At 43.6% G+C, this 21,332-nt stretch overlaps 2 protein-coding genes across 2 annotated transcripts; one reads left to right on the top strand and one right to left on the bottom strand.

Moving 5' to 3' along the window:
* Nucleotides 1-1,480: 1,480 nt before the first annotated feature.
* Rtcb (RNA 2',3'-cyclic phosphate and 5'-OH ligase) lies at nt 1,481-20,637 on the top strand. The gene is made up of 12 exons (NM_145422.4): nt 1,481-1,659; nt 3,477-3,555; nt 5,770-5,837; nt 7,820-7,919; nt 9,652-9,808; nt 11,941-12,097; nt 12,924-13,083; nt 15,284-15,459; nt 15,877-16,065; nt 16,676-16,786; nt 17,256-17,375; nt 20,155-20,637. Exons 1-12 carry the CDS (start codon nt 1,567-1,569, stop codon nt 20,260-20,262), a joined length of 1,518 nt encoding a protein of 505 aa, NP_663397.1. The 5' UTR covers nt 1,481-1,566; the 3' UTR covers nt 20,263-20,637.
* Gm48175 (predicted gene, 48175) lies at nt 3,988-4,369 on the bottom strand. The gene has a single exon (XM_030245432.1). The coding sequence runs from the start codon at nt 4,312-4,314 to the stop codon at nt 4,126-4,128; it is 189 nt and encodes a 62-aa protein (XP_030101292.1). The 5' UTR covers nt 4,315-4,369; the 3' UTR covers nt 3,988-4,125.
* Nucleotides 20,638-21,332: the final 695 nt, after the last annotated feature.

The following is a 21,332-nucleotide window of genomic DNA, read 5'->3' as shown; positions in this document are numbered from 1 at the left end:
GTGAGACTGGACAGGGGAGCAGGAGAGTGGGACAGCCAGGGTGGATATGTAAAAATGAACAGAAACCACACCCTTTGCTTAACTCCTTAGGTTACTGGGGGATAGAAGAGGGCTGTATAAGTACTTAACATCCTGGTCTAGTTACTCCTCCAGTTTCATGTCTGTGACCTTCAGAGCCACTATGAATAATTATGATCCCATTTCATAGAAGTGAAAACAGAGGAATGTATCACACAAAGGTGGTAATGGCATAGGCGGAACCTGAACCCAAGTCTTCCTGATTGCTATGGTGGTGTTTTTCACAGGGTAGGACTATCCTGCAAATCACTGCCAGCTTTCTTATCCCAAGAGCAAGAGTCAATTAAGTTTAAAGGTACAGACACAGGACACAGTCCAAACAAAGCTATGGAACACAGTGATCCCTGAAAGAGGGATTTATCCATCTTTGTAGGGAATTGCTGGCCAGAGCAGATTTCCTTCACAAGCATTTGTAGAAATAAATGATACAGTGTTGTGATATGCTTCTTTTGGATGCTCATTTTGTAATGGAGTGTTTGTTGTACATCTTCAATCTCATTCTGATACATTGCAAACGTCATTAGTATTTTATCTTGCTCAGCTGTTTCACTAATGTTCATGGGGCATGAACTCCAAACTGTATGTTCTATATAGCAGTTGACCTGATCCAGGGTGAAGAGGTTTCAGGAGCAGCTCAAAAACATTCTTAAAGCAGTATGTCTTCAATAGCAGCAGTCAGGAGACATTGGCAAGGGTATCTGTGAGAGTTCGAAGCCAACCCGGATACATAGGCTCACCAAGGCTAAGTATCGAGATCTTACTTTAAAAAAGGGGGGGGGGTGAAGGGAGGGAGGGAGAGAGAAAGGGGGAGGGGGGAAGAAAGGAAAAAGAGAGAGAAAGAAAGAAAGAAAGAAAGAAAGAAAGAAAGAGGGGAAGAAAGAAAGATAGAGGGAAAGAAAGAAAGAGGGGAAGAAAGAAAGAGGGGGAGAAAGAAAGAAAGAAAGAAAGAAAGAGGGAAAGAAAGAAAGAGGAAAAGAAAGAAAAGGAAAGAAAGAAAGAAAAAAGGAAGGAAGGAAGGAAGAAAGACAGACAGACAGACAGACAGAAAGAAAGAAAGAAAGAAAGAAAGAAAGAGGGAAAGAAAGAAAGAGGGGAAGAAAGAAAGAAAGAAAGAAAGAAAGAAAGAGGAAAAGAAAGGAAGAAGGAAAGAAAGGAAGGAAAGGAAGGAAGGAAGAAAGAAGAAAGAAAGAAAGAAAGAAAGAAAGAAAGGAAGAAAGGAAGGAAGAGAGAGAGAGAGAAAGAAAGAAAGAGGGAGAGAAAGAAAGAGGGGGGGGAAGTGCAAGTGAAGACTAGCGCTGTAATTCATTGTAACGAGATGATCAGGACTCGCGCGAAGAGTTTTGAGCCTCGGCGCTTGCCATCTTCCCTCCTGGAGCGGAGCTGGTCGCGCCTGCGCCCTGAGAGGCGGCGCTGCGTGGAGCGGGTGGACTGCGGGGTGGTTTCTCTTTCTAAGCGTAGCCAGGAGCTATCGCTGGCCTCGCCGCCACCATGAGTCGTAACTACAACGATGAGCTACAGTTCTTGGACAAGATCAATAAAAACTGCTGGAGGATCAAGAAGGGCTTTGTGCCCAACATGCAGGTGAGTTGGGGCAGCGGCCTTGGGAGCTGCAGGCCGCGACTCCGCCGCGAACCGGCGGCCTCCGCCCAGCGCAGGGCTGCGGGGTTCCAGGTCTCCCTCCTCTGCAGACTGCACGCGCCAGGTCCACACACACGAGGACAGACGGACGCAGCGTGGGGGCTCACGCGTGTTTTCCCCACGCACCATCAGACACGGTGTTCCTGGTCTTCCGAGATTTCTGTGGACTTTCCCAAGTTGGCACCGCCAGCCAGGAACTCTGTTTCTCTTGAGTCCTGATATTTAGTTAACGTTTACAGATGGCATTCTCCAAACTTAACTGGGTTTTAACGTAACGACAATCGGCATGATTCGAGCTTTTAATATGCTCTTGGCGGAGGACCCCCGAGTTGGTGGGTAACTTATCTGTACCCATCTAGGAAGACAACCCTGAATTCGTATCGAGTCCACTTCTCTCAGCCTGAATGATGTGTTTCAGCTGAAGGCTTGGGAGCCAGAGACCAGGATCTGAAACCCTGGGCCTGCTGTCGCCACCGCCGTGTGTACTCGAAAGTTCCGATAAACGTTGAGGAAGAAAACACTTGTGAGGTTTTGGCACATGTGTTAAGTGACACCGTCTCATAAATGCCATGAGAATGCAATAAAGATTTGCAGTCCTTTGTCTTAGTAAAAAGTTTCTGATAGGCTTCGCTTGGTGGCTCGGGCCTATAATCCCTGGAGGCTGGGAAATGGAAGATCCATTCAGGACTGGTTACACAGAGAAGCCTTGCACCACTTTGCAAGGTATACTAGGGAGAAAAAGTCCACAGCAGTGAAACAGTATTTTCCTTTGTTGTGTGGAAGAAGGGAAGGCTGGTTGGTAGAGTCTTGCTAATTTATTAAGTGACACATGAAAATTGTACATTATATCCGTGTGTGTGTGTGTGTGTATAATATATATACGCATATATTATATACATATATATTATACACACATACATATTATATATATATATATATATGATGCTTTTTATAATGCGTAAGTTATATAATAGCAAAATCATGATAGACATATCGCCTCAGAAATTTGTGAGCAGTTTTTCCGTTTTGAAGATCGTTGATTAGATTTTACGGGTTGGACATTTCCAGTTTAAACCCAGATCTAAAATGCTCTAAGATCCTTTTAGATTGTGACTGGAAGTTTTCCTCTTAAAAGACGCAACGTGGCAGCTTCATGCAGAATGAAGCACTTTGTGTGGTATAGACGTTCATGCAGAATGAAGCACTATGTGTGGTATAGACGTTCATGCAGAATGAAGCGCTATGTGTGGTATAGACGTTCATGCAGAATGAAGCGCTATGTGTGGTATAGACGTTCATGCAGAATGAAGCGCTATGTGTGGTATAGACGTTCATGCAGAATGAAGCGCTATGTGTGGTATAGACGTTTATGCAGAATGAAGCGCTATGTGTGGTATAGACGTTCATGCAGAATGAAGCGCTATGTGTGGTATAGACGTTCATGCAGAATGAAGCACTTTGTGTGGTATAGACGTTCATGCAGAATGAAGCGCTATGTGTGGTATAGACGTTCATGCAGAATGAAGCGCTATGTGTGGTATAGACGTTCATGCAGAATGAAGCGCTATGTGTGGTATAGACGTTCATGCAGAATGAAGCGCTATGTGTGGTATAGACGTTCATGCAGAATGAAGCGCTATGTGTGGTATAGACGTTCATGCAGAATGAAGCGCTATGTGCAGTGTATACGTTCTGCCCACTGGGCGTGTACTTGAGAAACTTGGGTTCAGACAACGCATTTTGCTTTTCTTTTGTATCAGGTTGAAGGAGTGTTTTATGTGAATGATGCTCTGGAAAAACTAATGTTTGAGGAATTAAGGAACGCCTGTCGAGGTGGTGGTAAGTACACTAGAGGTAGAGCTTTCCCTGTTCCCTGAATCAAGAGGAACTCAACCAGTGTGAGACATTTTTAAGGAGTGATCTAGACTTGAATCAAAGCACCTATATATTTGTGATCACATGTTGGGGCACACTGCTGTGTAAAGGTTTGGAGCTCAGGGCTTGTTCTCAGATAACTGCACACTCTAATAGCACACACTGCTGTCCATCCTGCACTCACTGCGTGTCATTAGATCTCTATACTGATTGTTCATGTCATGTTTGAAATAACTAAAAAGGGAGATATTGTCTGTCTCTTGTAGAATTCCAAAATGCAGTGAGTGTAAGTGACTTTTAGCTTGTCCTTGGTCACAGCTTCATAGTGACAGAGCCAGAATTCAAATCTCAAAGTGCCTAATTATTCAAACCAGTACTTTTTTCTTTTTTGGGGGGGTGGGGCACTTCTCAGATACATTTATTAATGCCACACTGTAAAGGGTTCTTAGGTAAGTCTACAGCAATGTTCCATGTTCCCATCTAACACAGCCTGCTTAGGTTTAGCTGGGTTAGCACCGTTCATCTTGAGTGGAATCAGAAGTAGTGATGGCCCAGGGCAGCTGCAGGACTGGAGCCTTCCAGCACTTTACTTCTTTTATCAGCACTCCTGATTGAATAAGGGATGAAGGTCACTGACCCCATTTCTACCCAGATTTCCTGGTAAACCTGGGTACAGGAGGGTTTCATGGGGACCCACACAGTCTTAACAAGCCCTTGAAGCATCTCAGTAAGAGCAAGGCTATAGGCCACACCAGGTTCCACAGCTACTGGGCAAAAAGCAAAACCAGTAGTCTTAGCTGGTTACTAGCTTTAGTGAGCATTAATTCACATGGCTGCAGGGCGGCTTAGAGATAAAGGTGTAATGCCCTAAAGTGATACTCTAAACTGGCAGTGGGATAGAATCTTTTAGCCCTTTTCTTTTTTTTTTTTTTTTTTTAGATTAGCAAAATAAATCCTTTCTTCCTTGCTTGACTAAGTTCACTTGTGTTAAATGGCACTGCTGAAGGCTTTGGCTGTGGCCCAGTGAGTAAAGTGCCGGCTGTGTAAACATGAAGAGCTGAGGTGGGAGCCCTGGCACCTGGGTAAAAGCCAGGTTCAAGGATCCCTCTGTGATCTCAGCCCTGGGTGGGGAGGGAGACAAGGCAGATCTCCAGAGCTTGCTGCTCAGTTGATTTAATCAATAATTGAGGCCCAGATTCAGTAAGAGACCCTGTCTCAAAAAATAAGGTGGACGGCTAGAGAGAGGGCTTAAAGGAAAAGCCTCAAGACATGGCTGCAGTTCCTAGAACACAAGTAAAGACAGGAGGATAGAGCTGGCTCCACAAAGCTGTCTCTGCCCTCCCTGCACACATACAGTGAGTAGATCCTAGGGAAGACTACAGACATGCACACACCCATTATTTTTTTTAAAAGGAACTGCAGGTCGTTGGGCAAGCTGGACCCGTCCTCCATCTGCCATTGCTCGGGTTCCCTAGCTCTTCCCTTTGCCCTTCTTTGTCACTTAGATTAACACCACTGCTGGTTTGGTGTAGTTCTGCTTTGGAACAGTCTTGATCCCCTGAGACTGGAGTTAGCGATGGCTAGAGATGGCTGTGAGCTGCCATGTGGATGCTGAGACTTGAACCTGGATCCTTTGTAAAAGCAGCCGGTACACCTAACCATTGAGCAGTCTGTCTCCACTGTTAATATTCTTAATAGCTAGTGTGAGTTACTGAAAGAGTACTTTTTTTTAAAGATTTATTTATTTTATGTATGTGAGTACACTGTAGCTGTCTTCAGACACACCATCAGAGGGCATCAGATCTCATTACACATAGTTATGAGCCACCATGTGGTGGCTGGGGATTGAACTCAGCACCTTCGGAAGAGCAGTCAGTGCTCTTAACCGCTGAGCCATCTCTCCAGCCTGAAAGAGTACGTTTTATCCTGGCAGCATAAAGGTTAAGAGTTAATGTTTCCTGTCCCTACTCCATTTGCAGCCAGCTTCCTGGCACACAGAGTGCTGGCAGGCATGGCCAAGTGTCCTGTGCTTCCTGTGACTGGGCTTTGTCATGAAGGTCTCTCCCCACTTCCACCATCCTTCCCCACTCAGTAACCATAGCTACTGACTTGTCATGTATGCAACTACTGTTGAAAATCAAATGTGTCATGTTTCTAAGACTGAGGTTTTCCCCCCAGGTGTTGGTGGCTTTCTGCCAGCCATGAAGCAGATTGGCAATGTGGCAGCCCTGCCTGGAATAGTTCATGTGAGTCAGAGTCAACCTTAATCGTTTATATTGTCTAAAGTTTATTGAAAGAATGAAGGGCTCCACCTGACAGACACTGGTGTCATTTAGACTATGACCTTTAACCATAGCAGTAACCTTGGAGCTAAGAACTGAATCCGGAAGGCATCTTAGTCTCTAGAATCTAAGCATTTGTGAACCTTTATGGCAAGATTTAAATCTTGCCATTGTGGGCATTAGTCCCTCCCCAGTACACCTTTCTAGGTTCTACTGTGACTCTGTACAACTGGGGAGGAGATGAAGAGAAAGAAAGGACACCTACCTAGCTATCTAGCACTGCTGGAGCACTGACAAGACAGTAAATAGTGTGGAAGTAGATGTTGTAAATGGGCCTCTACTACCGTAGCTTCAGACTTCACACTCAGAGGAGAGAGTTGAGAATGGGTCCATCTGCCAGACTTTCATGAGGCTTCTTAATGCTACTTAAAATGCTGGGGGGGGGGGGGGCTGCTGATAAAAGATGCGGCTTGTTGACCTCACCTTATTTCACCTCTTTTCTGTTTGGCATGCCAATCCTTCACTCTGCCACAGATGTATGAAATATGCTGTATTAATTTTATCAAATACATTTCATTTATGAAATCCCTCGTGGTCTATAGCTAAGCCCTTGCAAAACCACAGTTTGCCAGTGTCTTGAGACAGTTTGAGTAGGTAGCAGCACCTTTACTTAATGTGTGATTCTCCTATAGCGTGCTACTCAGAGCCTTTTCTGTGGGTAGTCAGACTTCATGAAAAGATGTCCTTGTGTATTCAGCTTTGTGAATAGGAGTCTGTAGATGAATGGCCCTTCAAAAGAGACTCAGACTTGCTGGGGATCAGCTCCAGCGGCAAGGTCCAGGTCCTGAGGTGGGGTAGGATGTCAGTAAAAATAAAGATACTGACCACCTGTTGACTTTCAAACAAGTGGCCCTGAATAGTTCAAGCCATCTTTATTTATATAATTACAGTCCTGCTTGCCTGAGCAGTGACATCATTGGTTAGTTTATTAAAGAAATCATAACAGCATTATAAAAGCTCTGTTATTACAAAAGGCTTCCAATAGTTTCCGTTCCTCCTCCTCCTCCCCTCCCACTGGCCAATCACCCCCAACCTTATTTTGCACTACAAAGCACAATTACAGCAAGCCAAAAATAAATGTCTAGCCAAGCATGTCCTGTAGACATGAGCACATACCCAGCTCGTAGCAAATGCGGTTACACAGTTATGCAAGGCAAGAGACAATTAAACGTGTGTGGGTATAAGTCCCATCATCAAATAGCAGCCCTCTGTCGTGATACTTTTTTAATTGCAGATAAAGACGTGCTCTTTATACCAAGAAACCTCTTCTGATATGCACCTTTCAGTTCTTGATACCACCTTTCTAATAACCATTTTCAAGTCTCTATTGATCAAACTTCCCTATTTTCTAAGTCTCTGTTGATCAGACATAGCTTCCTCATTTTAAGTCTCTGTAGATCAGACATCTTCCTCAGAACAGTTATGCAAACAGGACCCACTGCTCTCCACAACTGCCCCAGACATGTACCAAAATACCCAGGATTAATGGTCACATTTTCTGGATTGACAGAAGCAGAGGGTGGAGAGAAGGGTTTTACTCCTCAAAAGAGTATTGAGGAAAACAGAATCATCTACAGGGCTTTTTGCCCATGACTGACAAAGTGAATCTAGATTTTGCTATGCATGTAGACAACATAGAACTCAAGGAGAGCTTGTAGCATATTCGATAGGTACTAAGCATAGAGGCCACCAAATTTACCACAGGTCCTTGACAAGTGGGAAGGGGTCTCCATGGGCCTCGCCACGGCAGAGTCCCATCAGTGGGTCACTCAGAAGCTGTTCCCTGCTGATGCTGCATGGCCACTGCCACAGAAAAGGCCAGGCCCCTCAGGCAGCTCGGGTGCAGAGTGCAGCTTTGCTGTGCTTCATGTCTCTTTCTCTTGCAGCGGTCTATCGGGCTTCCTGATGTCCATTCAGGCTATGGGTTTGCCATAGGGAACATGGCTGCCTTTGATATGAATGACCCTGAGGCCGTTGTATCCCCAGGTAAGGTCCCTTTTGCCTTCTGCTGTTACGGCATGGCTCTCTGTGTTGCATGGCCTTTTTGAGACGGTGGGTTTGTGTGCATTTCTCAGTCTCATTGTGTTCTTGAGGTCTTTTGTTCCACATTAAACTTAGTTATGGACATTGGGCTGTTAAAATATCAGTCAAACCACTTATTGAAAACTTTGGAGACTTTTGTCAGATGTCAGCCAGTATCAGACACTGGCTACAAAAGAAACACTTCTCTGGCTTCCCTGTGTGCACACTTGTGTATACCACAGACAAAAGAAGATGTTGAGAAAAGGGGATGCACACTGTTGGTGAGACTGGATTGAGGAAGCCATTGTAGAGAATGGTTCATGGACATTCTTTTAAAAAATTAAAAACTATAACTTTATATGACTCAGCCATCCCTTTTCTGGGTATATATCTAGAGGAACTGAAATCATTATTTCAAAGTGATATCTGCATTAGTATGATTACTGTAGCATTTATTCACAATAGACAAGCTAGGGGAACAACCCAAATGTTGGTTATGGAATGAGTAGGTAGAGGTAGTGAGAGTGGAATATTATTCAGCTTGAAGAAAGGAGAGCCTGCCCATTTGGAATAGCATGGGTGACCTATGAGCAAAATAATCTACACAAACAGTGACAGATAGACAGCTCACTCACATAGAGAATGGTGCTTGTCAGAGTGGAGGGAAGGTGGAGAGGGCTGATTTGGGGGATGTTGGCTAAAGGATTCAGATTACAGATGAAAGTGAATTACAGTCCTGGAGACCTAATCTACAGTATGGTGGGTAGAGAAACAGTGATGTACTGTGTGCTTGAGATCTGCTAAGACATCTGGTCTTGAGTTTTCTCCCCAGGGAAAAGGTGTGCTTGCAAAAGTGAAAGATACGTTAACTAGCTTAATTGTGCGATCATTTTAAGATATATACGCATAATACTTCATATAAAAGTTGTTCCTTAATCAGTTATCTCAGGAAAGCTAGGAGACATCGTTTTCAGAAATACTTGAATATAAAATTTTTCAATTACTGTAAATCTCATTCTTGGATGTAAGTATACTATAGCCCCTAATGTTCAGATTAGGAAAGAAGGAGGGCTGAAATATCTTCTTTTTTAATGTATATGATGTTTCACCTGCATATATGTCTATGCACCATGTGTGTGCCTGGTACCTGGGAAGGCCAAAGAGGACATAGCCCATCACTTGGGACAATGAGGTTGCAAGCTGCCTTGTAGGTGTTGGGGATCAGACTAGGGCCTCTGGAAAAAAGCCAGGACTCTGCTCTTAGCCACTGGACCATTTCTACAGCTTCTGGAATATCTTTAAAAGTTAGAGAAAGAATAACAATTTAGACTAGAACAGGCAAAAAATTGGAAATCATTAGGAAAAAAATAATGAAGGTACACAGAAGGGAAGGTCACAGAGGTTGTGTATTTGAGAAGACCAACGGAATTCGTCAGAGCCTGATGTGAGAAAGATACAGGGAGGCGTGTCCCTCCTTTTCATCTGTGTGCCATTGTCTCCGCTGCTGACAGAATACCTTAGTGTGTGTGTTACTTGCATGACTTTAGTGTTGGCACACTTGACTCAGCAGAGGGCCACTTGTAAGCCTACATTAAAACATGCTTGCCTTTGAACAATGAAGATCCTTTTAATTCTGTATGAATACTAAGGAATTTCAAGAATGCTCTGATTTTGCTAATACTTCTGTATGTTGTAGGTGGTGTCGGATTTGATATTAACTGTGGTGTCCGCTTGCTAAGAACCAATTTAGATGAGAGCGATGTACAGCCTGTGAAGGAACAACTTGCCCAAGCTATGTTTGACCACATCCCTGTTGGGGTGGGATCAAAAGGTGTCATTCCAATGAATGCCAAGTAAGAGCACCAGTTCTGGGAAACGGAAAGGGGGTGGAGGGAGCCACACGCTCTGGGCTTTGCCTCTAATTTAGACATTTCCCAGTCACTCCTTAAGAAGTGCAAATTAGTTGCCTTTTAAAGTATCTGTCCCAGCCCATGTTCATTAGAACAGACCTTGAACTATACTTGTTGGAATATACCTGTAGTCTTAGCGTCTGAGGAGGCTGACATGGTAGAATCATTTTAACTCAAGAGTTGGAAGCCACCCTGGGCAGCATATAAGACTGTCTAAAATTAAAAAGAAAAGGCCTGTGGCTAGAAAGATGACTCAGTGATTAAGACCACTGGCTGCTCTTCCAGAAGCCCAGGGTTCAATTCATGGGAAGCCACATGTCAGCTCACAGCCATTTGTAACTCTAGCCCCAGGGCATCTGGCACTCTGTTCTGACTGTGGAAACTGCATGTATGTGGTGCACAGATATATGGTGGGGCAAAACTTCCACATACATAGCAGTTGATTAATTAAGAAAAAGCCATCCTTGGTGTCGAATACTTTAGAATAAGAGCACTTTAAGCATAAAGCACACCGTGCCTGATGTTTCGTCCAGATGATGACCGCTGCTAGAAGAAAGCCAAGCGAGTGAAAGAAGCAGTAGTTATGTCAGGCTTCAGACCAAAGATCTCTCTGCCTTTCAGACAGGCATTGTTCCGAGTACCATTCAGAGAACCCATTCATCTCCATCTTCCATTTGAATCATGGTACTGAGTATGTGCTTTCTTTACTAAGTAGTGCAGTAACACAGGCTAAATAAAGTGTTACTGTCTCTCAGTGGACAGCGCTACACACTGCTCGTGCACAACAACACAACCATATACTTGGCAGAGATTTCACTACCTCAAACCTGCTGTGTAGCCAGGCTGGCTTTGAACTTAGGGGCCCCTGTCTTAGCTAACCCTTCTAAATTTTAGGGTTGCACATGTACCTTGTGGTATACTGTACACTATACGCCACAAATACCCCATGCTTATCAAGTGTGAGTCAAAGATGTTCCTTTGACATCTGCATTGTATGAACTTTGCATTTTCAGTTTTATGCATATATTAATGCAGAAACACTCTTAACTGTTAACCTTTTACACACTTCCACCAAAAAAGAACAACAGCTGAGGGAAAATTAATTTAGAAGATGCTTATCCTTTGTTTTCATATGACGCCTGTGTTGCTCCACCGTGAAAAGCATACATTTAACAGTGAGTGACATGAAGCATCTTTACAAATACTTCAGGTAGAAATTTTGTCCTAATTCATACTGTTTGTAAAGGACTGTCATTTAGGGTACTAGAAAGGGAGTGTTAAGCTGAGATCTCTTCTGGGTGTGCTTGTGAATCCTGAAACTTGGGGGAAGATGAAGGCATCTTCGAAGTGCTTAGTATTTGTGCCCTTCAGCTTCACAGTGCAGGTGCAGTAAGCCACACAATGGGTTGGTGAAAATAAACCTTAAAATGGAACCTGTGTTACTTGAGAAAATTCAAATACCTTCATTTTTGGCTAATCTTTTCATAAATTATTAAAAAAGACATTGTAAAGTCGAGGTAGGTAGTAATATCTGATTAAGATTATAGCTTTTATTTGGATATTTAATTGTTCTCAGGAACTTCAGAATCAGAGGCACAAATATAATTTAAAAAAATATAATTAAAAAGTGTATCACAGACACTGGTGATATAGTAGAGTGTTTACTTAGTGTGCACAAAAACTAAGCACAGTGGTGTACGTGGTGGAGAGAGGCAGAAATTTCTGAAGTTAGGATCATTCTTGACTACAGTGAGTTTAAGGCCAGCCTGAACTACATGAGAACCTGTTCTGGCTTATCTGTTTTTCAGTACAACAAACCATGAAAATAAGTGGAACTATAATCATTGTAATGACACTGTCACAATTTTAAATAGTAACCATGTGACTGCTTTCCTCAAAAAAAAAAAAAAAAAAAAGGAAAGAAAAGAAAACTAGAGGGCTTAAACTCTAGAACAAAACCAGGTACACAGGAAGGTAGTAATTGTCGCATAGTCCTGTGCGCTTTGAGATGTGTTTCTTCCTGAGTTTTGCTGTCCTTTACTAAGAAATGACTTGGATTTCCTTACTCACCCCAGAGACTTGGAGGAGGCATTGGAGATGGGGGTGGACTGGTCCCTGAGGGAAGGCTATGCCTGGGCTGAAGACAAGGAGCACTGTGAGGAGTATGGAAGGATGCTGCAAGCCGACCCCAATAAGGTCTCACCCAGGGCAAAGAAAAGGGGCCTTCCTCAGGTAACTCACTCCGCAGGGCAGTGTGCCACTTTAGCTTTTGTAGAGGGAGGAAGTCTGAACCTTCTGTTTAACAAAACAAACAAAAGTTATCCTTGGAGAGTTTTTTTATAGTACATCAAAAAGAACATAAAGGTGTTTGCTTGTGAATCATTTTTCTGAAAGGTTATGCAGAGCTTTCAAATATTCATGAAGAACTCTGAGTTACAAGTGAATCGGAGAAAAGTGGGATATGATTATGAGGTTTATAAACCATGTCATAATTTAGATTTTTAAAAATCGTTAGAAAAGAATGGAGGTAGTGAGATGCTCAGTGGGTGGGAACACAAGCCTCACTCAGAGCTGAGCTCAGTCTCCGGAACACTCGTAACGGTGGAAAGAGAACTGACTCCAAAAATGTGAGCCCTGGCCTCTCTTGTGCATGCTGCTGCACACAGGCCCACACATCATACAACAGGAGTCAGACAACAGTCTCTGTGACTTGGCGAGTGTTTCCGGTACCTAACATGAAAAATGATGTATCAAAAATCATTTCAACCTGGGCTTATCTGAGAATCATCATTCTTCCTGGAATTTGGCCCATCTCAATGTACTTAAAACTTATGTATGGAATACTTAAAGCACATGATATTCTAGACCTTTAGAGCAGTCCATATTATTTTTGAAACATGTAGTGATAAATTTAGAATTTTTTCCTTACATAAGACACTGTATGGCTATTTTGTTGTTGCTTTGGTTTCACCTATTTGCTTTTAAGATATATGTATGTATGTATGTATGTTTTTAACTAGAATAGAAACTGTGTAATCAGACATTCTTGTATTTACAGTTGGGGACCCTGGGAGCAGGCAACCATTATGCAGAAATCCAGGTTGTAGATGAGATTTTCAATGAGTATGCCGCCAAGAAGATGGGCATCGACCATAAGGGACAGGTGTGTGTGATGATCCACAGTGGAAGCAGAGGCTTGGGCCACCAAGTAGCTACAGGTATTCTAGACCTGAATTTTTACTTGGAACTAAAATGTATGTTTTAGGGGGAACAAGACAAGAGAGCTAAATGAGCCATAGAAATACAGTTGAATGGATTTTTAACCTGTGGCTTTCTGAACTTATGATCCTGAAAATTTTCTTCATTGGACCTTGAACTTTCTCATCTGAAAAAAAAAATGGGTATCATTACTTCATCTAATATTGTTATGGAAGGTTCGTGAAATAGCGGATACAAAGCATGTAACTGCTGTGGCACTTACATTGTACACAGAACTGTTGTACACAGAAAGCACTGGTAGTGCTAGCTCTGTTTAGCACTGTATTCACTGTGGGGGCGGGGGAATGCTAGCTATCTTAGTAGTATATGGACTGTGGAGTTGAAGTAGATGCTCATTCAGTGAGCCTGTAATACTCGGCAAGGTTTTTAGGAATTTTGGTGGATTGTGTTCTAAAATAGGTACATCCTCACTCTGAAGGATAAGGCCATGTGCATCAAGGAAAAGAAGGGAGTTGGAAAGGTAGCTCAGTTAGTAAAGACCAAGGCAAGCCTGGTGATGTAAGTTCAGTCCCTCAACCCTAAAGAAGAAAAGTGCTAGGCATGGTGCTGCGCACTTGTAATCACAGTGCTGGGGAGGCAGAGACTGACTAATGCATGGAACTCTGGCCAACCAGCATAGCCTGACTGCCAAGCTTTGGGCCAGCAAGAGACGCTCTCTCATAAGAACAAGACACCCAAGGATCAACACTTGACCATGGGCATCCACATGAGCACTCATTCCAAACCTTCCACCACTGCAGTCTTAGGGTTTCCATTGCTGTGAAGAGATACCATGACCAAGACCACTCTTATAAAGGACAGCATTTCATTGTGGCTGGCTTACAGGTTCTGAGGTTCAGTCTCTTATGGTGGGAAGCATGGCAGCATACAGGCAGGCAGGGCCCTAGAGGAGCTGAGAGTTCTACATCTTGTTCCAAAGGCAAACAATAGAAGACTGGTTCCCATGTGGCTAGAAGGAAGGTCTCAAAGCCTACCCCCACCATGGCACACTTACTACAAGGCCACGCCGCCTAATAGTGCCACTCCCTGAGCCAAGCATATTCATACCACCACAACCACCACTGATAAATAGTAATTGATAAAATATTATAAGAAAGGCAACAAATTTAATGTATTTGAAAAGTATTTAGAGATAGCTTCATAGACAAGACTCAAAGCTAGGCCATGGGGTTTGAATAATAACACATAGACATTCAGGAAACGTAGCAAGAACACAAGCAAGGAGTAGAGAAGTAGGTGTCTAAGTGTCTTATAGGGATTAGTGAAGTGTGAGACAGTGTACACACTAGAGAATTATAAACATTAATTCCATGTTAACTGTTAAGCTTTGCAGTTTGATTTCATCCTGTAAGACTCAATCATTTGTGCCAGCCTGACCCTTTACTTTACTCTAACAGCTATATGAAGTGTTGACTGTGGCTTTGATGTTAAGCAGTTCTCATGCATGTTTACTATTAAGGCATTAAATGTGTTTAAGATGTGTTGTTCCACACACTATGATCTTATCATTCAGGGGCTGAGCAAAAGTGGCCCAGGGCAGTTAGTTAGAAGATAAATGTGTTACAAAGTGAGACAGTCTTTAAAAAAGAAACAAATTTATTTAAAGCCCATGATGGTAACAAAATATATGCTCATTCACTCACGTGTTGGGAAGGGAGTGGCTAAAGCTGTGTTGCTGTTGTACACATCCCATTTCACGTTTCTAAAGGCACATGCTCTCTGTGTGTCTCACATAGCTATGTCACTGTACTCAGAAGATTCTCAATAAATACTTTTTTATAAAAATTAATTTAAAGGCATTATTTAGGTGTATGTGTGCCTGCTTGTCTCTATGTGTGCAATGTGCATACAGTGCTCAAGGAGGCGAGAAGAGGGTTTAGATTCCCTGGAACTGGAGTGAACAGACAATCGTGAGCTACCATGTGGATAAACCCAGGCCATCTGCAAAGAGCATCCAGTGCTATTAACTGCTGAGCTATCTATCTATCTTTCCAATTATATCGTAATTGAGCAAATAGATGAATGCAGAAGCATACTTAGGGTTTTGTTTTGAATTTGAATGTTCACTTCTTTCTACAGTAAATCTGAATGATTTATTTAAGAGAAACCTACCTGGTCTGACGTATGGTTCTGTTGCAGATGCACTGGTAGCTATGGAAAAGGCCATGAAGAGAGACAAGATTATAGTCAATGACCGGCAGTTGGCTTGTGCTCGGATTGCATCCCCAGAGGGACAAGACTATCTAAAGGGAATGGCTGCAGCTGGAAACTACGCCTGGGTTAACCGCTCCTCTATGACCTTCTTAACCCGTCAGGTAAAGGAAAATTGCTCTCTTGAGTTAATCAGGAAGTTAATAAGCATGGTTGGTTTTAGAAATGTGCATTCTAGATGCTAGGGAGGTCTCTTAGGGTTTTGGTGTCTTTGGCCAGGAGAGTACAGCCAGAATGACCTAATTTTGCCTTGAGCCTCAGCAAGAATGGAAATGCCATTCTCTGTGATTGAGAAGGCTCGGCAAGAATTGTCTGCAGGCAAGATCCGGAGCAGTGAGCAGCCTGTCTGCCTGAGGTGGACTCTGTCGCAAGCACTGGTCTAAAGGGCAGTCTCTGTGCTTCCTATAAAGATGAGTGACTAGTGTTTAGTACTCTGAAGTCCACCATTCACTAGCTGAAAGCAGTAAACTATGTCCCCAAGAGCTAGAACTGGCTGCTTATAATGGAAACTTCCCCTATAGGCTTTTGCCAAAGTCTTCAACACAACCCCTGATGACCTGGACCTGCATGTGATCTATGATGTGTCGCACAATATCGCCAAAGTGGAGCAGCACGTGGTGGATGGGAAGGAACGGACGCTGCTGGTGCACAGGAAGGGATCCACCCGTGCTTTCCCGCCTCACCACCCCCTCATTGCTGTGGATTATCAAGTATGTGACCCTGCATTCATGTTTGAGCAGTGAGGTCAGGAATAGAGAATTCTGATACAGGTTCAGTAAAGCAGGAAAACCTGTGTAAAGAAAATCTCCTGTTCCCTGTGACAGCAGTGGTTCCTATACTCTGCATCAGTGACACCCCATCTCTAGTGAGTGCTGTCTTAGTGCTACACTAGGCATGCTTTACTCCCCTGAGCTATATGGCCTGGGGGTTATTGTAAGGCCGACAAAGGTTCAACTGCAGTGTTTCTTTCCCTTAACTCTCGGGGTTTTGCAGATGAGGAAACAGAAGTCCAGAGAGGGCAGGTGCCTTGCATGGATGAAAATGCTAACCATCCATCCCTCCAGTTTGAGTGTTTTCTGTACTACATTCTGTCTGTTCTTGACCCTTATAGTTTCCTTCTCTTTCTTTTCCCAGGGAGCTAGAAAATCCCAAGTAGTGCTTTATTATAGCCACAAGAGCACTGAGTCACAAGAGCACTGAGTCACAAGAGCACTGAGATTAGAGGTTTAGGTTTCTTGTACAGTTCTGCAACACAAGAAATTTCAGGCATAAAAAGCATGTGCCTTTCTAAAATTTAATGTTGGTTTTGTGTACCCTCAGCTCACAGGACAACCAGTGCTTATTGGTGGCACCATGGGGACCTGTAGTTACGTTCTGACTGGCACTGAACAAGGCATGACTGAGACCTTTGGAACAACCTGTCATGGAGCGGTAAGAAGAATGAAAACTTGCTAAGAAATGCTGTCAGTTTAGCTATTTGCTCTTGCTGCAAGCCTGGTGATCCTAGTTCCAGCCCAGCACGCTCGCATCTGTAATCCCAGCACTCCTGCAACAAGACGGGAAGACTAGAGAGTCACCGGAAGCTCACATAGCAGGTGTCCTGGAGTTCTTCACAGCAGCAGAAACTAGAGACCCTGCCTCCACCAGGTGGAAGGAGAGAGTCCACTTCTGACCTCCACACACACGCCATGGCTTTTGTACATACATGTGCTCATGTCCATACACACTAACATAAAAGGGGAAAGAATAAGCACATAGTAGAATGTGATAATGGTGAGAATTTCATTATCAAGGAAAAGGCATAGAATTCCAAGGGCTTAAACACTACTGGAGTCAAGTGGACTTTAGTTCGAAATGCATAAACTGGTTTATTCCTGTCCTTGCTCCTTTCTCATTCTAGGGCCGTGCTTTGTCCAGAGCAAAATCACGTCGTAACTTAGATTTCCAAGATGTCTTAGACAAACTGGCAGACATGGGAATTGCAATCCGGGTTGCTTCCCCCAAGCTGGTTATGGAAGAGGTGAGTGGCGTCCTGAAAGTTTTTACCAGGAAGCCTTAAGATTTATGCCTGTGGGCAGAGACTGGAGTTTCTGGTGTTACAGAGATGCGGTAGGGTTGGTTGGTTGTCAGTGACTTCAGTTGGGGCGTTTGGGTTTTATATTTGTTTTCTCACTTACTGCTGTTTTGAGAATTCCATCCACAGATATGATTTGTTTTTGTCATGCCCACTCACCCTCTCCCTTTCTGTTCCTCCTCTTACAAATGTCCCACCGCTCACTGTCCCAGAGGAGGCCATCTCTAGCCTACTCTGGCCTTGAAACAATCCTCAGGCTCCTGTATTCGAGGATCACAAGTGTGAGCCACCACTCCTGGCTCTGATTTTGGTTTATCTCATTTTATTTTATATTGCCCTTTGTTTGGAGACTAAGTCTATTGCCAGCTAGATCTATGTTATAATGTTTGAAAGTAGGTTGTAAGGGCCTGGTTGAAGGAGAAAACTTACTCTTTCAAATTGTTTCCAACCTCCACATGTGCAGTGTGTATGTGCCACGCACACACAATAGAATTTAATGGGGAAAAATGCTTTTGTCTTTTTGTGGTTTGTTGTTGTTGTTGTTGTTGTTGTTGTTGCTGTTGTTGTTTGCTTTTTAATTGTGTATCCCTGGCTGTCCAGGAACTCCCTCTGTAGACCAGGCTAACCTCAAACTCGGAAAATTGCCTGCCTTTCCCTCAGCCTCCTGAGTGCTGGGATAAAGGTGTGTGCCAACACCTCCTGCAACGGTCAAAACTTAGAATAAGTAGAAGTAGTTTAAGGTGACCCATTGTAACCTTGATTCTGCACAGTTGCATGCTTACATTTCAGTTTAGGACAAATTTGGAAAAGGAGAGAAGCAATTTGGGTTTAGTTCACAGAGGAAAAATTGTATTTAAATGATCTGCATGTACTTAAGAGAAACCCAGTTATCCGACCCCTCCTTCATTTTGAAGAGCACTTAGGTTTCCCTGATGCTGTTTTGAAGGTGTAGTTGTCAAATTTTCTTTGTCCTTTTAAAAAGGCAGCTCCTTCTGAGGTTCTTGGTGTCTCTTTCCTCAGTGCAGCAGATGAGCGGCTTGGCTTCTGCTCACACAGCTTCCCTTGGTTGCTGTAAACTGTGCTGTAAAGGCATATTCATTCTTGACGCTTCATAACTAGAAGTCTCAAGTAGAATGACTGGGTCAAGCTTGGCTTTTTTTGGTTGGTGGTTTGGTTTGGTTTGGTTTGGTTTGGTTTGGTTTGGTTTGGTTTGGTTTGGTTTTGCTGTAACTTAATTTTTACATGTTTTGAGGAGTAATTTGGGATTGGAGGCTGGAGCCATGGCTCAGCTGTGAAGAGTATTTGTTGTTCTTTCAAAGGACCTGGGTTCAATTCTCAGTAGCCACATGATTTTTCACATCTATTTATAACTCCGATTCAATTAACTCTGCCCTCTGCAGGCACCAGACAGAGACATAAACACTCCTACACATAAAATAAGTAAATCTAAAATATAATCACAGTCTAAAAGGTAGGAACTGTTTAATTTAAACACTGTGGGAAACACTAAGGACAAACGGTGTGTGGGGGCCAGAGGACAGTTCAGTGCAGTCAGATTTCTCATGCTTGCATGAGTTCGAGGGATCAAAGTTGGATTACCAGGCTTGCACATTCCCCACTGAGCCACCTCACTGGCCTGGCGTGTGCATCCCTCCTCTCCGCTAGTGGTACCTGGAGCATCCATATAGTTGGTCCACAGTCTGTGTTCTCCTTCACTGGACTTGAAGGGGAAACAACAGGGTCTGGGACAAATACTGTGGTTCCCAGTCTCCTCTCTGGGCACCTGTGTACCACTGGGAGTCAGGGCCATGGGTCTACCTTTCCCTCGGGGTGTCTGCGCGACAGGCAGAGAGGGGAGGCAGATCCCCTGGTCTGTATGGGAGTGAGGGCTGAGTATACCACCCATGGGGGTGGAAGAGAAGGCCTTCCTCCATGGCTCATTTAAGATGAAGCCTTTCCTATTGTGATCCTTAATGAAGAGACAATCCTTGCTTATCCATACTGGCTTATTTGATGGTGGATGTGAATGCATACCCTTTATTCAGGGTGAACCAGGGACTAAACCTTTGTGGAAGGGAATACCAAGGAAGGGAAGCTCATTGGCTGAAGGCTTAGAGCTGTCTAGATACCTCACTAGCATGGAGAAAAAAACTCCAGGTGTTTATGCTATGTGGCCCAGTGCTGGTGGTCCTCGGTGGGGAGTCATGGTTACATGTTGCAGAGCAGGTAGAGAATGGCTCCACTCCTGCTGTTCTGAGATTCCCATGGTTTGAGTTCATTTAGCCTTACCATTTCTTATGCCTGTATGGTACCAAGGACCCACATGCCTTACACTGGCCCCTGCTTATAAATATACAATAATACATATATTTTTGAGAAATTAGAAAATGCAGATGAAAATGTAAGACCAAGTATTTATCTCATATCCCTTTCCAGCACTGAGTTTACTCATGTTTTTAACCTTTGCTTTTTTTTTTTTTTTTTTTTCTTCTTTTCAAGACAGGGTTTCTCTGTGTATCCCTGGCTGTCCTGGAACTCAGGCTGGCCTCAAACTCAGAGATCCGCCTGCCTCTGCCTCCCAAGTGCTGGGATTAAAGGTGTAAGCCACTACACCGGGCTAACTTGCTAATTTAATGGGCACCTGAGTATTTATTTCAAATAAAACTTAATAGTTTGAAAGATTTCCTTTTGGTGGATTTTACAGTGTTCAATTCCTTCTCTGTAGGCACCAGAGTCCTATAAGAATGTGACAGACGTCGTGAACACCTGCCATGATGCTGGGATCAGCAAGAAGGCCATTAAACTGAGACCAATTGCTGTTATTAAAGGGTAGATCCAAGACTATCAGAGCGTCTGAGGTGCCCATGGACTGAAATTCCTAAGACATGAGACTCAAGGCCTGACAAGATCCGAATTGCAGAGCTGTTGCTGTGCGTGCCACCATGGCTGGTGGAGAGGCTGCTGTCACAGGGTTGGAAAATAGCCTTCCAGGAGATGTGTCTCTGATGGGAGCAGGGCAAATGAGCCTCTTCTTCCTTTGTCCCACAGGGGTTTGTGACTGTCAATTGGGGTGTGGGAAGGGGCCCAGAAATGCCCTGTTTGGTCATACAAGTCTGTAATCACCAGAGTGGGCTTCTTTATCCCAGGCCCTGTTTGTAGCCCAGAAGGTATCATGGAGAACATGCTATTAAATAGGTTTTTGAATGTTTCCTTTCTTCTCTTCCTGTGTCAGTTTTGTCTGCTCATCTGTGGAGCTCCTCTACAACAAGCAAACCTAGATTCCCTTCTCACGGAGAGCACCAAGTACCCAAAGTGTTTTAATCAAGACAGTAGACAAGGCACAGTGGGGTACGTTGAGGAGGCTATATGGTATGCCAAGGAATAGGGCAAAGGAGAAAATAACTCTCCACAGCCTTCCTGTCTTTCTTACCCAAGAACCAGGCAGAGAACCTGCAGCGCGGGGCCGGCTGTGACTCACTGGTGAGGCTGCCTGGCCAGCTTTGAATAATGCTTTACAGTGACACCATTAAAAAATGGTTTTCAGTTTTATTTAACAATTCTAAAAACACTAAGTGACCACAGCTGGTGATATTAACAGTTGCTTGATGTGGATATCTTGTCATCTTGTGAGGTTTTGTGTTGTAGATGGTAACATCTTAAAGAAGCTTTCCATTGTGTCAGGGAAGGCTTAGCAGCCAGAGCTGGAGGCGGCTGGTCACACTGCCTTGCATTCAGGAAGCAGAGATGAATTCTGGTGTCCAGCTCATGTTCTTTTCACTCAGTTTCCAGTACATGGAGTGGGGCCATCCACTTTCAGGGTGGGTCTTCCCATCTCACCCCAGTCTATACACTCCCTCACATGCATACTCAGGTTGTCTCCTAGATAATTCTAGATTCTATCAT

This window comes from Mus musculus, chromosome 10 (genome assembly GCF_000001635.26).
Source record: "Mus musculus strain C57BL/6J chromosome 10, GRCm38.p6 C57BL/6J".
Classification (NCBI taxonomy): domain Eukaryota; kingdom Metazoa; phylum Chordata; class Mammalia; order Rodentia; family Muridae; genus Mus; species Mus musculus.
This window is presented reverse-complemented; position numbering and strand designations above follow the sequence as displayed.